General features: G+C 36.3%; 1 protein-coding gene across 2 annotated transcripts in view; it reads right to left on the bottom strand.

The window, feature by feature from the left end:
* The window catches only part of Art4 (arginine methyltransferase 4), a 29037-nt gene extending 11864 nt beyond the window's left edge, over nt 1-17173 (bottom strand). Inside the window, exons 1-11 of one of the 2 annotated variants that reach the window (XM_019062139.2) lie at nt 16934-17173; nt 14880-15014; nt 14117-14220; nt 13182-13397; nt 11987-12164; nt 11170-11260; nt 9960-10132; nt 9081-9303; nt 8128-8318; nt 6451-6546; nt 532-2877 (exon numbers count right to left, since the gene is read on the bottom strand). In XM_019062139.2, the coding sequence (XP_018917684.2) occupies nt 2849-2877; nt 6451-6546; nt 8128-8318; nt 9081-9303; nt 9960-10132; nt 11170-11260; nt 11987-12164; nt 13182-13397; nt 14117-14220; nt 14880-15014; nt 16934-17075 (1578 nt within the window). In that variant the 5' untranslated portion in view covers nt 17076-17173 and the 3' untranslated portion in view covers nt 532-2848. Of the gene's footprint in view, nt 1-531; nt 2878-6450; nt 6547-8127; nt 8319-9080; nt 9304-9959; nt 10133-11169; nt 11261-11986; nt 12165-13181; nt 13398-14116; nt 14221-14879; nt 15015-16933 lie in introns of those variants that run through there. The other variant, XM_019062138.2, reaches the window with a different exon arrangement.
* Between the last annotated feature and the right edge of the window lie 548 nt (nt 17174-17721).

The following is a 17721-nucleotide window of genomic DNA, read 5'->3' as shown; positions in this document are numbered from 1 at the left end:
GTTTATGCTACAAGTTTATCCTGCAAATGCTCGGATCTACTATACAACGGACTGCCATCACGCGAAAAGCAAGGATCTGGTAGCGCGCGCAGTAAGATCAAGGTTTCCATGCATCTCGTAGTGAGGAGGAGGGGGGGGCAGTAACTCCTACTGCATAATTCATAATATCAGAAGCAGTAATGAATGAATTAAAAATGGATATTTTGGACTTCCAATGAAAAAGGGAATTTTCAAGCGTTTTCGTAGCGCGCGCAGTAAGATCAAGGTTTCCATGCATCTCGTATTGAGGAGGGGGGGGGGGGGCAGTAACTCCTGCTGCATATTTCATAATATCAGATACAGTAATTAATGAATTTATAGGGATAATTTGGACTTCCAATGAAAAAGGGAATTTTCAATCGTTTTCAGAAACTGTGAGATTGGCAAAGCAAAGCCTGATGCCCCCCTCCCCCTTCACCTGAACAGTCAAAATGTCAATTATGTAATCGAAAATGCCCTTCAGAATTACTCATTGACGACTGTAGAAAAAACAACGTTAAAAAAAAAACACCCCCCTGAAAATCCGAAGTTTTCGAAAATGTTTGCAATTTTTGGCTCTGATGGCTCATTTTCGGCCCCCAAAATTTATCACATGGTTAAAATTGGTAGTTTAAGTAATCGGAGGCTTAAAATATGCATGTTTAAGAAACTTGGGCATTATACCCAGGAAGAAAACAATTTTTTAAATAATATGACGGGCCTTGCTATGGGTAATTTGGCTATTTTAGCCCAAAAATACCTTTAAATCGACTTTATTTTCCAGGAGCTCGACAGAATTTTTTTCTTTTTGGCTTAAATGACTCAGTACACACTCTACTTTAAGAACCTGAAGAGTTTTTGCTTGTGACTCGCCAAAAAATTTAAAGCCGTTCAAACCAGCTGTGTTTGGAGAAGTACTGAAGTAGACAAAGATAAAATCAGAGCAGAATGGGATAAAGGCTCAAAGAACGAATACTCATAAGCTATCAATGATTCACTAAAGCCAGTAAAAAAATAGTACGGTTTCTGGTAACATTATTGCATGGTCAAGTTCTGACGTTTACGACCTGATAAATTCGAGGTATATCCTGGTTCCAGGAAAACTAACTACTTTCGAAAATTACTGATAAATTGTATTACGGTTATATCATTCAGAAAAAAAGTAAAGCTTGATTACTTTATTTAAACTACTGGAAGCGTATTTCTTCTAAGTAATTAATGCCTGATCAGTGAACGAAACTTCCTGTATTGCATCTGAATATTGCATGACAGGACTAAAAGGTTAAGTAATTTTTCTACTTCTCTCCTATTCACGGAAAGTAAAAGGAATTGGAAAAAAAAGAGAGTAAAATTATCAGATTTGAAACTAAACATACTTGTTTTCAGCCGATACTGAAAGGGTGAAAGAGCTCACAATTTTCAAGCATTGCTAAGAAATTTAAATTTCACTGGTATTAAGTGCTTAAAGTGCAAAATCTTGTACCTCCACTGCAATTTTGGATATTTCCTCTAGTACTGTTCACTCGTGATGGATAGTAACCAAAATCACGGCTTGAAACTTACGAGGGGATTCAAGTAAGATGAGTGATATGGACCTTTACTCAGGGTAGAAATGAGGGGTGTCGAAAAGGGCCGTTCTCAGGCCCACCCTGACTTTTTTTAACTCAACGATTTATTGCTCATTGAAGGTATATATTTTACGGAGTGTATCATGATTTGGTCATTTTTTGTCTCTTTTTCAGTCTAATACTGGTCTAGAGCTGGGTCAGAAGGCAGATTTTAACGGAAAATGCGAGTTTTGAGGGTTTGCAGTCAAATGCCGAAAAATCCGCATTTTTCGCCAAAATCGGCCTTCAGACTCATGATTAGGTATTAGACCCGAAAAGAAACCAAAAATGACCAAATCATTTCCGTACAAAATAGACTTCCATTGAGCAAATGATCAATGAGTTCATGAAATTCTGAATGAGCCCAAAAAAAGTCCTTATCGATACCCCTCCTTTCTTGTGGAGCACAATTTGCATGCAATGCATTGCAAATTGCTGAAATCAACGCCATACGAACATATTAACAAGTACATTATAATATTGGCTGCAAAAAATTTAAATTTTCTGCTCACAAGAAAAACGAAGGTCTACATGAATAAAATCGCGCACTACATTGCTTTGGGCAGGCTTCTTAATCTTTTTGCAAAAAAGGCTGACAGAATCGTTCATCACAAAATGGACACTATGCATGGAGCCAGCTGCTTATCAGGAACTCCATTGTAAGTGGTCTGTTGGAACCTCTGAGATGTATTTTAGTTCTTAAGGGGCGGACCTTTATTCCAAATTTGACTCAACAAAAAATTGACAACAGCTTGAGCAAAGGGAACGCAAGATTGGAGAAACTTATTTTTTTGCAGAATCTTTGAAATATTTCATGTTAAACTAAGACAACTCCATACGCAACTCAGGGTTGCTTTCAGTGGAGATGATCAACGAGAAATTCTGTATTTTTAAATTGCATCAAAGTGACTAAAGTTGATAGTTAGCGACTGCTTATGCATCGGTCGCTATTTCTTGGAAAGAAAAAAATCAAGTGAATGTTGCGATGCAGGTACATGATTTCTGCACAAACGCCATTTTTAGATTTTACAAAAGTAGTATTTTAACTCCTACTTCTTCTCTTTCATCATCGTACTGGCCGAGGCCTTCGGATTAAAAGAAATGTCACAATGTTCAAGACAAGGAATAGCTTGAAGGAAGAGAGAAAGTCACGTAAGAAACTGAACATTGGCACACAAAGAACGAAGAAAGAGGATGGAAGAGCGTCTCCACCGCAGACGAGATTAATACTGACGATCATGGCAGGAGTATTCTGAAACAGAAGTAGAAACCGGAGCTCTTTCAAACGAAACAACACGAGCGAAATCTAGAGATTGAGAACTTGAAAGTTTTGGAAGAGACGGTAGTAAAAATCAAGCCTGAGGGAAATTTTCTGGTTGGAGATGGGCAAGGTTTTACGGCTACAGCTCAATGAACACAGGGTTGGGAGGTCAAAGCGTATTTTTCCGATGAAATAGTAGTTCCTGGCTTGACTGCCAGATGTTCAGGATAAAAGATATCCAAAAATTACAAAAATTTGAACGTTTCCTTCGTGGTAGGGCTTGTGACACAGCCCCTGAAACAAGCCTAGACTTCCTCCTAAAAATTGCATTAAAACTGCTATCAACCCTTTCCCTCCCGTTATAGAGAAAAAATTGGAGTTTTACTGGAAATTTTAAAACAAATTTACTCTATTTTAATGATAGTGTATCCCAAATTACAGTTTCCCCATCGAATTTGCACATAACGCATGGAAAACCTCATTTTCTTTCCGACGTTTGTTGATATGAAGAACTCTAAAATTACAGCAAAGAATCGTTTAAGTTACGAAGACCTTCCCTTTGGCCTTGTCTGCAGTATTTTTCAGAATTCCACAAGAATTTCATTTCGGGTTTGATTGCTGGAATGTTTTTCTGGAGGTTTTAACTTCCATCTGATATGGATGCAGAAACGCTTTTCTTTCACCACCAATTTTACATACGATTTATGGACAGCCTAATGTTCTTCTCCAGGTTCGCCTATCTTTGAGAGAGGAAATCGACAATTTCAGCATTGTAGCGAGGATATAAAGAAACTTGTACCCACTTACTACAAAGGGTAGCTTTTTTTTTGTAGAGAAGTTGCAGTAATAAATTGACATGAGAAACTTTGCATTCTACCCTATACAAAGAAAAAAAAAAACAAATAAAATTACCTCAAATGAGCATTAATTTTTAACCCCAGAGGAGTAGTATTTTATGAATATATGAGATTCAGGGAAAGAAAATAGTTCAAACAAGAATGACAACTCATGCAGAATGGCATTCCTCTTGCACTGTTTCACAGTTAAAAACTGCTCTTTTTAATGGGAAGAATCAGTCAATTTAGAAAAACTTTTGATTGCATCATCCACAGGATCGTGTATATTGAGCAAACAGATTCGTTGCCGATAGAACACTTTCTTAATTAAAATAAGGCAGTTCCGCACATTCCCCTGTGCAGCTCTTCAGCCCCACCCACCCTTGGTAGAATTATGAAGTAACCGATTTCCATCATCAAGCAATGAATATTAAACTACTTCCTTCGGACTTTTTTCTTACTTTCCTTAGACCTCACAGTAGACTCTTGAGAAGAACTTAAAATTTCCATCTTAAAGATTCAAATACTGAAAAATAGCATTTTTGCTATTCCTGCTGGGATTCAGTTCCTTCATTTGCTCTGCATTTTGCAATTTGGAACTATAAATTTTGGCTCTTCTGGAAAAACACTTATGTGCATAGGGAAACTAATGGCACATACGTTGTTTTTAATCCAGGCTAGAATTTATAGTTCCAAATTGTAAAATGTAGTCTATTTGCTCTCAATTACATTGTTGAATTTTTCCACGTTCATGCCACTTTTCGTTTTTGTAAAAAAAAAAAGCAGTACACAACAGCAAAGAGTGTTCAATTAAAAAAGCTGCAGGATGACTTCCTTAAACTGGCTGAAACTTTGAAAAAGAGGAACGACAGAAAAGGGTGGTGAACAGTGAGATTGCTAGTTATATAGACCATAGTATGATCCCTGAAGGTGAACACTGATGAAAGGAAGAGAGGGAATAATGGCTAAAGATGAATGAGTATGAGAATTTATGAAAAATGAAGGATATAGACATGAGATTATTTTGAATCATATTTATGCCAGGAAAACAAAACGTATTCATGATTGATGGCTTTCGTGGATACCATTATGAAGTTTTTTGTTTTTTTTAAAAAAAAAAACTTAACACTTCAGTGTGGACAGTGTTTAGCGAAAGGAAAATGAAAGATGTCAACTTGAAATGGGGAAAAATGGATCAAAAGTTTCATCCCTCTAAGAGGCTCCATGTAAAAGTCTAATTTTAGCTCATTAGATATTATTGACAGACAAAGGATTTTCTGGAGAGAAAATTTTTGGGAGAAAATTTTAAAAAATGGACTAGATCTTGTATGTACTCCTTTAATAAAACACTGCATGGGGCAGAGGGACGAGTTGAGGTGATTTTCTCATCCAATTTAAAATAATCTGATCCAGACAAACACTTCTTTGGGATAAGTGATGGTGAATATTCTGAGCTTCAACAACTTTCCATCTCTTACAGCAGACAAATGAATTTCAACAAGCCATGTTCTGGTACTGGGTCATTGCTACATTCATCACGAGTAAGATTCATTTATTCTATCATGGGCGTCAATACTAATGAGAAGCGTACTTCCAACACACAACTCACTTAAGGTCTTAATTTTTCCATTTAGTGTCCCAAGGTTACATTAAGTCTATCGTAAGATTTTCAACACACCTTGTAGAGTTTTAGTTCATTTCCATATTTGCTTCACCACAAAATAATATGCTTCAGTAGAGCACTTGAGAAAGATCATGAATAATTTCACTCGTAAAAATTTATTTTGTCGCTGAATTTTTCAAGAGTCTTGTAAACTTGTCCGATTGTGAGCAAGCCCAAAAAATATAATTCACACAACCTATAGTGATTGATGGATAAATAATTGTTTAAAAAAATATTGGGGTGACCTACTGGCATAAATTACGGCAATAACAAAATATTTTTCAAAGAGAATGAAAAATAATGTAAAGGTGAAAATGGAAACTGAGGAAATTAAAAAAAAAAAAAAAAAAAAAAACTTCTTTGTAAATATTTCTAGACTGATTTTTCATTTTTTACTAAGGTTGTTAACAATGTTAATTTCAGGATAGTAAGACTTACTTCCTTCGCATCAGCAACATCAAAAGAACATCGCATCCTAAAAAATCATGGCCACAACGCACAATACATACACATTTCGCTTTTACGCCTCCTCCTTGTCCCATACTCCGTTTTGTATTGTACCTATTACCATTAGATTGCTATTGCCTCTACCATTTTTCTTCTTTCTTCCTAGTTTTCTTTCCTCCCAATTCTCTATTCATCATACACGCTGCATAGCTACTCCCCTCTTTCTCCATGTACAAAAGCTTCACTCTTTACTTGCGGACTGAATCAAGAAGTGGTTAAAAGGAACTGCCTTTAAGCGTGCATTAAATTCATCATTGATAAAAAGTTTAAGTACAAGTATTAAATAACAGAGATTCTGATTTATTTTTTAAAGTTATTCAAACTGCTGCTTTTTGGAAAATCAAAGATTCAAAACATGGCATTCATTTTTTGCAGTTTTAGAGATTTTCAATGTACCGAAAAAATCAATCAAAGTCAACATGGGAGGAATTTCTGGTTTACTCGGAGCAATATAGGGTTATTCTGTACAAGAAGTTCAAGAGATATGTACAATGAGAAAGTAGTAGAAAAAAAGACAGATAACTTAGCATTCACAGTGAGAGTCATTTGAGTACTCACCGCTTATATTAAAGACGTTTTGATTGTACAGACCGTCCATTGCCACATCATTTACATTTAGACCATTAACAGGAATACTATTCACAACATTCAATGCTGAAAAAAATCAAAATTCTGAATTAGTCCTTGGTTTTACTATTTTTCAAACTCTAATTTAATGACAAAAATTTAAAATTAAAAAAAAAAAAAAAAAAAAAAAAAAAAAAAAAAAAAAAAAAACCTCTAAAATTAAAGACTCCAAATGACTCATCTCTCATCTGACTATCTAATCTATTTTAGATTTAGTGTACTTTTTTTTGGTAATTGCTATTATATTACTTATGTGGATTGGGGCTAATCAAGTAGAACATCCTTTTTATTTAGAGGGACAGTCACTGCCTTTTTTTTCTTCTTTTTATATCTATATTTATCTTGTAGGTTTTTGGGATTTTTTACAAAACTAAAATCAATTAAATCTTGATAAATCTCAATGATATCTTGAAAATATTATTTAGATTAAGTTATCTTTGATTTTGTTTAAAGTTTTAGAGTCTTAAAAAAAACAGTACTAAAATGCTAAAATGGAATTCTGTAAGCATTCAAAGGGGCTGGGCTGCATCTTGTCTCTTCATCCTGACATAGTTTCGATGGTCCATTGGACTAAGGAGGCTTCCAATTTGCATCAAAATAAGGGCTTACGTCAAAATCTTTTCAGACAATTCAAAGGAAAATTTTGAGGTATGAATAAAATAAGAGCTAAAAATGTTGCGTGAGTTTGTGACACAATGGTTCCTGTGTAATAAATTGGGAGTTAAATGCTATTGACGTGGCTTTTAACACCAATTCTCAAAAATTTTCATTTGCTACATAGAACGAGGAATACATTAATACTGTACAAATTGATAGTAGGGGTCACAAAACAAGTACCTTGATTTACTACGCCGCACATTTCGTTTCACATTTTACCTCTTCAAAAGAAAACCAACAAAAATTATTTCTAGAAGAACCTATTTAGGTACTTTTCTCTTTTTCATACTGTGTAAATTGTTCGGTGAAAATTTCAGACAACAAAATTCTTCGGTTTTAATTTAATACGTTAAAACAGCTGTGATTTTGAAATGTTGCAACAAAGATACATTTTTTGTGACTTAAGTCGTTGAAATGCAATATGCACTACATAAACACAGGCAACTCATTTATCCTTCTTGATGAGTTTCGACAACCAGTTTGCCCTCTCTTTTTTAACCTCTACTTATCTTCAAGATAACTAAGTGAACTTTAACGACCAAAATTTCAAAATTAAACCAAAAGACAATTTTTCTCTCTTCTAAGAATTTAAGCAACCCATTTCTTTTATCTCTAAGTTTCAACAATAACTCTCATCTGGTTGAAAATATAACTACTTTATAAATTCTTCTTCCTTTAAGTAACTTTTTCACCCCCCTTTTTTTTTTTTAGTGAAAAATTGCTTCATCTTCTCCAGTTTTAAATGAAACGATAAGATGATATGATTAGCCTTGTAAACACACATACACGTCAGGGAAAGGCAGTGAAAAAAACTGCCTCCTGATATAAAAGATAACCGTTGGCACTTAAAACTCCACTGATAAATTCTCAGAGGCGCCAAATTAATAATATTTGGGCAAAAACAAAAAAAAATTGACAAGTCAAGCTTCATTCAAGAAAGGAGATTCTCACCATTTCTGGCACCTTGCTGATCGAGATGTGACCAATAGGCTTCACTAGGAGATACTGTGTTGATACTAGGTGGAGGTGCGACAGGTTGGCCCGTATACCTGAAGTATGGATTTTTTAGATCTAAAGTATTTGAAGACACGCCAGATGAGGAGCCTTCAATTATTAGTTCAATAGTCACGTCATAACTTTGCCTGTCAATCAGAGAATAAGCAATCAAAGAAAGAAACTGAAAATGGGTGCAGAAAGCTGAAGTGTAAAACAGATTAAGCCCTAAAATGTTGGTAGTTGAGGGGAATCGTTTTTTTTTTTCTTCTGCTGTGTTTGTGCATAGAGTTCATGAGGTTGTAATGAAAATGGAAGAGCTGGCGCCACTTTTTAAGCATTTTCTGGGTCTCGAATTCTGTAACTCCTGTGTTACATTGGGTCACTTTTACGATAGTTTTCGATACACGGGGACCCGATCATCCAATGTAAACAAAAAGTATAAGTATGAATAATTACGGATTCTACATCGCCATTTTGGATTAAGAATGTATCGAAAGGGTGACCGAATCTCGGCGCACATCGGGCTTGGAACTCGTCAATCAGAATATGGCCTGAGCTCACTACCTTATATTACTACTCTATGTACTCTATGTGTTTGTCTCGCCTCTTTTCTAAGGAGTCGATAATCTTCACATTTAAGAACTTTGACAATGCAATAGCAGGTTTTCTACGATTTCTTTCTCTAAGCTAAGAACAAAATTTCCATTAAAATGGTTTTCTGATAATTACGCTGACTTCTGTGAAACGCTATTTGCAAAATTCTCCAACTTTGCAGGTTTTCTACATCGCCGGAAATTTTAAAAACGTTCTGTTCAACCCTGAATAATTTGACAATCAACAAGAGGATTAGAAAACTAATGTAATGTTTTACAATCAAACTTCTCACTGACAGAAATAGAATAAATTACCTGTGATTAGCTTCAAGCACGACTTTGCCAACTAGAAGTTGTCCCGCTTTTGCTAGGATAGGAGTTTCTAAAAGACACCGAACTTGATACCAATGCGTTAAAGCTTCTGTGGGCGAGGTCGATAACCATACTGTGTACGCTGATCCAATAAATGCTACATCAAACCAAAATGCTAGACCATGGACAGTCCCTGACTCCAACATGTGAAATTCGAGAGGTATTTCTGTGAAAAAAAAAAAGAAAAAGGTAAACAGTGTTAAAAAAAAACCCAGTTTGCTAAAACTTTCTGTCTGATCTGTCACGAAGGCAACTGCAAATGAGTTTTGGGTTTTGTAGATAGTGTTGGATTTTTTAGACCCAGTGCTCTAATTTTCTGAATAAATCAGAAAATTAATTTTCCTCATGTGGAGAGGAAACTGATTTTCTGTCATAATGTTTAGATCACTAGCTGTTGGCTCAGTGAGCCAACAAAGTCTATTTTATCTGGGCTTGCAAACAGCACATCTTTGTAAGCTTTAGGAGAAAAGAGGTAGATATTAAGTTACTTTACGATTGGGAGGACTACAAAATTGCAAAACACTAATTAACCAATAAACTGAGGCCCTAGAAAAGACGCTGACTGTTAAAAATTGAAATTTTTAAATAAAAAACTATGTTACACTTACAACCCCACAAAAATTCCTTGCCAATCACTCAATATTTGGAAATCTCTCCAATTCTCTTTTCCTTATCTGCAAATATAAAATTAAAAGGAATTGTGACGGAAAAAGCTGCAAGGCTAACTCTCTAACTAGATTGAGCATTTTCTGAGATTTTCTTCTTTATTCACTCAGAAACGCCATGCATGTGCATTTGTTTTGTAATACCACAAAATCTTACCTATTCGGTGAAGATCTTTTTCATTGGCTGCTAGGAAATCTATAGAGTGCTTGATGGATTTTGCAGTGCAAATCCTAATATCAAATGTATCCACGACAGGCTGCCTAAAATATTCTTTCACTGCTGCGTCTCTCATAGAACTTAAATCTACACCATGGAAACAAGTTTGTAACCTGAAAGGCAAAATGAAACGGTTATACAACAAAGAAAATCACGGACATTTAAGCATAAGAACTTCAGAGGAAAAGTCAACCTCTAGGTCATTGATACTCAAACATGGAATGACTGTCAACGGATAAACAATGAGCACTGGACACTTAAAACTGGGTTTAAGTTTAGCAACAATGGATAGGCGACACCAGTCCTTGAGTCATAGATTCGAGACATTATTTTCTGATTGGCAAATCCATCTATGGGATGGATTTGCAGACTCTATCTTTGTGGCTCGATCGGCTCCTATCTTTAATCAGTAATACCAAATATAACAGCAGTGGCTCTATTGGTTGTGACATTCTGTGCTACTTCTAATTATTTTTCAAAAAAACCTTCGAGTTAATGGGGCACATGAATTCATTTTCGATTCACCTTTAGAGTTGTGGGAAGGTTTTTGAATAATGTTTCTACATATTAGTGATATGTTTTTAGTGTGTTTGAGTCTTTTGAGGAATACTTCAGTTTTTTGCTCTAAAAGCTCTTAACAGAAACCAAGCGAGAAACGGGAGGGAAGTCAAGGTGTCTATCAGCTGGAAAAAACAAAAATCGGGGACATTTGGGAACTTTATTCTTGGAAATTGGGGACATTTTTACCAAAATAGACTAAAGAACAGCTGCGAGAGAAAACGACATGAAATGAAATATAGATAAAAGCTTCTGCAAGAGCAAAAACTCGACACCGAGCTCCCGAAGTTTCAGACCGTTCCCTATTCCCGCTGAAAGACGCCAGCGAGGGTTAGAATTCCTGCCACCTTGCGCGCAACTGTTGCACCGCAATTTGAAATTTTTGGCGGATGATTCCTGTTAGTTTTTGTGGACCTGAACATGAAAACCGGGGACATTCGGGGAGATCGGGGACACCTTTCCAGATTCGGGGACTTTTGAGGATCGGTAGACACCCTGGATATACACAAGAGGGTTCAGTCACCACTATGAGCACTCCTATTTGGAGAAGGGTTTGACTATTGCACTGTGAAAATATAAACATCCAACTCACCAAAAACTAGCTTTGTTAACCTGCTCCATATACAAGGCTTCGTCAGAGAATGGAGCCACATGAAGATCACCTTTGGAGGGAAACATTAGACCTGTAATCAAATACACTTTCTTTACTTCTTCGTTTTAATACTAACACTATAAGGTTATTAGACAAAATCAATACTGACATTCAGAAGAGAAAAAGTTCGACCACACAACAATACAAAACAAGCATAGATAGGGAAAATAAATAAGAAAAACTTCTGGAGCAAGTCAAAATCTGAATTCGAAAATAATTAAATACTGCACATGTTAACACCCGGAATCAGAAAAACATTGGTGAGCCAACTTTTAAAGCGTCACAAAAGACCTGCCATTTCCAAATCGCATTAAATAAAAGCAAAGAGCAAGACGACGAATCTACAGTTCGTGTTCAAGACATTGGTCAAGTAATTAGGCATTCGCTTTGCAAATGCTAATGATGCTAAACCGTCAAAATGGAGATTCGTAGTAATTAAAGTCTATTGAGCGACAAGTGATTTCACTGTACTAATTTTCGGTGGAATCACGTGATGCAAGAAATGCATATTGGATGAATTGAAGACTTGTTACTGATCTCATTATAAGTTTGAGTGCTAATGATATGAATAGTGTCGGCTGCATCTAAAAACTAGGAAAGTTTTAAACTAAAGAAGGAATTACTATCAGCCGGCCAAAGAAGAAGACCAATGCATAACAATTTCTCGATGCATGATGTTAATAGTCAAAGAAGTTAATTTGATAATTTTACAAAAGGAAAAAGAAAATAAGCATCAAAACTGCACAAAATATATTACCGCCAGGTTTGAGCCATTTTTTTGCATGCAGAAATGTTTCCAACATCCGCTCATTGTACAACATATAGCCCATTGGCTCCGAGATAATAATGTCTACCATTTCAGGCAGGTCGATTTCTTCAACTTTCCCTGCGATTACTGTGATTTTGTCTTTCATATTATTTGAGCTAACCAGGGTCTGGAATAAAGAAAGAGGAAGAATAATATTAATACAAAGGGCTCATCAAGAAAAATCGAAGATGTTCTGGCAAGTAATTTTTTTTAGCAAGCAAAAGGAAATTTTTAGATTCGTTAATAGCTGAAACATTGGGGGAAACTCATACTAAAGTGCTATAATTGGTAGGAATTACAATGACCTTGATGACCAAGACCTTTTCTTGGATGTTACAGTTAAAGTAAATCGAAAGGTAAATACACCATCGTCACTTAACATGTAACTAATGACACGTTTCTCTTGCATTATTTTGAAAAAATTAGGAGGTAGGTCAGTGCCTCATGAGGGTGTGATAAAATATTGATGTTTATTAGCCCAAAAATAAAATGGAAAGTATGGCTGCTAAAATTTCATCAACCGAGTATCCAAATCTATCTAGAAAAATCATAGGCTGAAGGTTACACTGTACTTTTAATTTATTTTTGGACTGATTGACTTCAAAATTTTATGTCATGCTCTTAGGGCATAAATTAACCTCCACAGAATCTGACTTTTTTAAATAAACTAGAGTGAAACTAACAATTGGTCGTAGATGAAAATGTTGGTAATGTACGGCATTTTTTAGCCTGGATTCACCTAGAGGTAGAAGTGACAAGAACAGAAATTGAGGTGCCTGATGACTTTTTCCACTCCGCATTTCCTTGAATCTATCCCTGAGAAATGGTTGTGTTTATAAGGAGCAGTACTGCTTATCTGCAAACTGATTATTTAGCAGGACAAAGTAAATACTTCACCATATTTTTCATTTTTAAGTTAGATTTGCAATTCTTTTTACACACTACAGCATCATTACCGCGCTCCCATGCAATATTGAAGAAACAAAGACATACACTTGCGTATTTTATCTGTAAAATGCAGCAAAGTTGTTAACTCATTTTTGCCGAAATCGTCAGTTAGGCTGTACTGTTCCCATTCCCTCCTTTTGTGACTCCTTCAGAAATAGCAATTAAATCCATGAATTAGGAAGGAATTGGAACTTACAGATGCATGTTGAACCATAGAACTGGCTTCAACAGCGTACACTTTCTTAGCACCTGCTTGAACGGAGAAAAATGAGAGGATACCAGAGCCTGCTCCTACATCCAGAACAACTTTGTCTTTGAAATCGTTATTGTTGACAAAGACAGCTCTTTGGTATGTGCTTGTTCTGACATAATCTTGCAACATGTTCTGCTGCTGAGATAAATATCCATAGAACTAAAAACAAACCAAAAAACAGATCATCAGAATTAAGTGAGTTAATAGAAGTGCAGAAGCTTCATAAGTATGTAACCGACTCGGATTCTGGACGCTTTGCAAAAAATGGAGGCCTTGCCTTTGAAAAATAGGTAAAAAAGGGGGAAGGCTATCAACAGGATTACCACAGAATTTAGAAAATGAAATTCCCAGGCATTTCCTTGATTTCCCTGACATATTTTGGTGAAATTCCTCGACAATTGAAGGCGTGACGGATGGTTAAGAAGGCTTGATTGAAAATTTTTCAGGCAACATTTGTTGTTCGAAACCTCAAACCCATTCTGGAAAGCTAATGAAGGTGATGATTAAGCAAATTTTCCCTGACATTTTCGCTACTTTCCCTGACATTTCTCGGTTTACCCTGACTTTTTAAAATTCCCTGACATTTCCCAGTTTTCCCTGACTGCGGCAAACATGCATCAGATTTTTTGCATCTTTTTTTCATAAAGATGGCTAGTCATCAGAAGAAGATTCCTGTTTCTGGGAGTAAGAAGCTCTTTTTCTTCTGTCTCCAGGAGGAACTGCTAATGAATTTTGGTTAAAGAAGAAAGAAGACCAATTGAATTCAGGGAAGGCTTGCAACTTCCTCTAATCCTATGAGTAGATGTGAGGTATACAAAATTTCTTCTTACAATGACTGGGGTTTAAAAAATTAAAAACAACGGTTAGACTTAAACTACCTGGAAGTATTGAGCTGCGGAGGAGTCATCGGTTCGTTCGCTGAACACGGATGAATTTTGCCCGATTTTAACTTTTGTGACGATAGAGTGAAATTTCTTCTGATCTGTAAAAGGAAAATAATATGAGATTTATTAATGTTACAACTTAAAGGAAGGAAAATGAGGGGGGAAAATAGACAGAGAAGGCGGCAAACTTTAAAAATAAGTTGCCCTCTTCATCTTCCTGCACAACTCTTGGCAATTTCATGATTTGATTTTGAAAAAAGTGCCTAGGTATGAAAATTTAAAAAAATTGTTTCACAGATCCAGCTATGCTGAGAAAAAACACCATTTGAACATTCTAACACAGTCAAATTTCTCCTAATAGAATATCCATTTCCAGAAAAATGGGAATTTTTTTCACTGGCCTATTCAAAGAATTTTTTTGTTCATTTAATTCAGAGAAAAATAAGCTTTGATCCATTATGTAATTTTGGTCAAGCACAGTTGAATTCAGTAGTTTACATAACATCTTTGACAACTCACCTAAAGCACTTCCATAGTCATATGGTGTTCTGTCTTGGCACAGCAACGTCTTTTGCAGCAAAATAAATTAAGTTTGTTACCATACTGTTACCTCGAATTGCAACACAGAATATCTCCTTCAGTTGGAACATCCAATTCTTAAAGGAAATATTTTTGATAAAATCGTTATACATTTCTCCCTCTGAAACTCAACAATATGAAAGCATGCATTATGTTACTGGAAAATCCTTAATTTTACCTTCATCAGATTGAAATTCGAAGAGTAGACTTTCGCCATCGAGGGAGAATATGTAACTATTTGAGCCCACTCTTGCACACTCTGTTAGCTTGCTGACTGGAAATTCAGTTACGACATTTCCCCGGTTGTCCAAACCTGAAATAAATTGAGATCATGAAAAAATTAAGATATATATCGTGGAGCATAAAATACTTTGTGGTCAGGAAAAAACATTTAGACAGCAAATGATTGCTAAATCCCTAACAAAAGAATAACGTCAGAAATGAATTATGTTCCAAGAAAAATTGTTAAACATAGGTAGGTAATGCATCACTTCATTCTATTGTTGCCTAACCACCATGCATGGTAATAAACCAGCATCAAAGACTTCATAGCTGCTGAGGTTTATTCTACCTTTCAAACTGTTGATGGTTTTTTTGTGAAGCCTATGAAAAATACACTTTTCAGGTACTGAAAAAATAGTTTTTAAAAAAACGGCCTTTACCATCATTAAGAAGTGATGCTGTTCTTCCACTTTTAGTGTACCTTTGCACATGAAATTAATTTTGTCAGGAGTTTGCATTAGGTATTGAAACACGTCAATGTATGTTAACAAAAGATATAAGGGTGATGATGGATGCAACCTGCCAAATGCGTAGATAGGCAAGGAGGTTAGGGGGATCTAAGTTTCCAGTTGTGATAACAGCTCCTCTTAAATATTTCTGTTTCTTCACGGCCAAAAATGCCATATTCAATCCTGAAGATTATCAAGTCTCATGTTACAGATTTCATTGGGTGAAATTGTATTGCTGATAAGCAAAAGTTTATACTTCTGCATGCTTCCCATAGTCCCGCCGTTTCCCTCCGCAGCATTTACTAATAAACTCTCAAACGATTTCTCACGAGACTAGGAATGCTAAGTAGGAATTCCATGAACAGTAGTTTCTTATTGCAAGATGTAGTTCAATTACATGGCTTAAAGAGGCTCTCTGATTCTTTTTGCACACTTTTAATACGAATCGTACATTGTAAAGGTGCTGAGTTCCAGACACATCATATTTATAGGATAAAAACTAGTGAGCATTTTATCCCAAACGTTAATTCTCAATTTTGTTCCAGGTTCAAATGTGCGCGTTTTCTCCTTTCCTGAACATTTTGTAATGCAATAGCTGCCTACTAGAGACAGAGGTCTGAATCAGTCTACGATGGGCATTGATGCTAATGGCAAGCAAAAATACTCAACTGAGGGACAGTCCCTAACAGCTCATTTCTACCGAGGTAAATGGATAACAATTTTTAACCTATTGGAGGCCTTTGCTTGATTTCTGTCCAAACTATCAAAACTAGTGTCGGTAGAATAGTCATCCGTTGTTGATTAAAAACCCGTCTGTGAGAGATCTCAAGTATAAGGTGCTGAGGTTTGAATAGAAAACTTGAGAATCAAAAATGTTACCTCTGACAAAGCACGAGAAACTATACATCCATGCATTTCTACCCCCCAGCCATCAACTATACGTATATGCGTAGTGCAAAGCACTACACAATTGCGCATCATAGTCGGCTAAGAGTGAGCAACTGGACCACGTATAATTAGTATAGTTCATTAGACGCTACCAATGCACCCATGGGTAAGGATATCATACGTTTCTACGGGTAATCTAAAGAGTTTGCTACAACAGCATTCTTCTAAAATGAGTGTCAATTGATCGATAGACGGCGAAATGCAAAGGCGATGAAGGTGGTCTGTCGAAGACGCAGTGATCTTGAGAGCAGTAAAATGATGGATTAGGTGAAATTATCTACCATACTAGGCCCTGTCAATGCCGGGAAGTTGACTCCTTCCATTGGAAAAATAAACAAACAAAGAAGGGGGAGACTCAAGCATGAGAGGCTGAAAGCTTGGTTAGGATCAGTAGGAGAGCTTGTGACTACTTCTTGGGGAGAAGAGTAGGACTATTTCGATGGTAAATTCAAAAACGAAGGTGAAGAGAAAACGCTAGCATGGATAAAATGTGTAATAAACTTAAACTATCCAGACATTGTCGGCAAAAAGAGTTGCAGACGGCGAGGCTTACCTTCGTGAAGTTTGACGATGACTCCGAGTGGATCATATTCAATTGACAAACTAACTGGGAATTTAAACTTGGCGACGTTCTCTTTCGAATTGAAAACCCGTGAGATTTTCACGGCTGTGAATAATAACTCTGTTTTCGCCATTTTTACCTCATCGCGAGACGACTGAAAACCGAAAAGGACCGATGAAATGAAGCGCTTACTGAAAAAATGGTCACTCGCTCTGCAGAACGAAAATGAATGTTTTCGGAAATGCTAGTACACTGCAGCAATGCGGAAATCGTGATTGGTCAGCGTCCAGCCGAAGGTTTTTTGACCGTCTGCAATTGGTTGCCGATTGGTGTTACAAAAGAGCGTAAGTAAATGTCTAAATATGTGGAAGTTTTGGCAGAAATAAATGAAATTGTCCCAAGATATTCACATTTAATTGCTGCCGAATTGCAGGGCCTGCCTAACCAACGTACCTACCCTTACCCCCTTATTCCTTCAAACAATGTGAAAATGCAATGGGAACTTCAAGGTCAAGAAAATATTCACCCGCACTGATGACCTTGAATTTGGCAGGCGCTATCGGCGCCTTTTCGCAAATTCGCTTCGTGTCAATTTCTCGCCTCGTGAATTGTGATCATTTAATGTAGCCTTTATTAATCCAAATGTACCCATTTTTGCAGCTTTTCACAGGACAATAAACTCATACTCATAGACGTTCGCGTCTTTGCAGTCCGGAGAGGAGGGGGGAAGGGTTTAATCTACAAAAACGCGTATTTCGACTGCGGTGTTGCAAGATTTT

The sequence above is a fragment of the Bemisia tabaci genome, chromosome 10 (genome assembly GCF_918797505.1).
Source record: "Bemisia tabaci chromosome 10, PGI_BMITA_v3".
Classification (NCBI taxonomy): domain Eukaryota; kingdom Metazoa; phylum Arthropoda; class Insecta; order Hemiptera; family Aleyrodidae; genus Bemisia; species Bemisia tabaci.
Note: the sequence above shows the minus strand (reverse complement) of the source record. Positions and strands in the feature narration are given on the sequence as shown.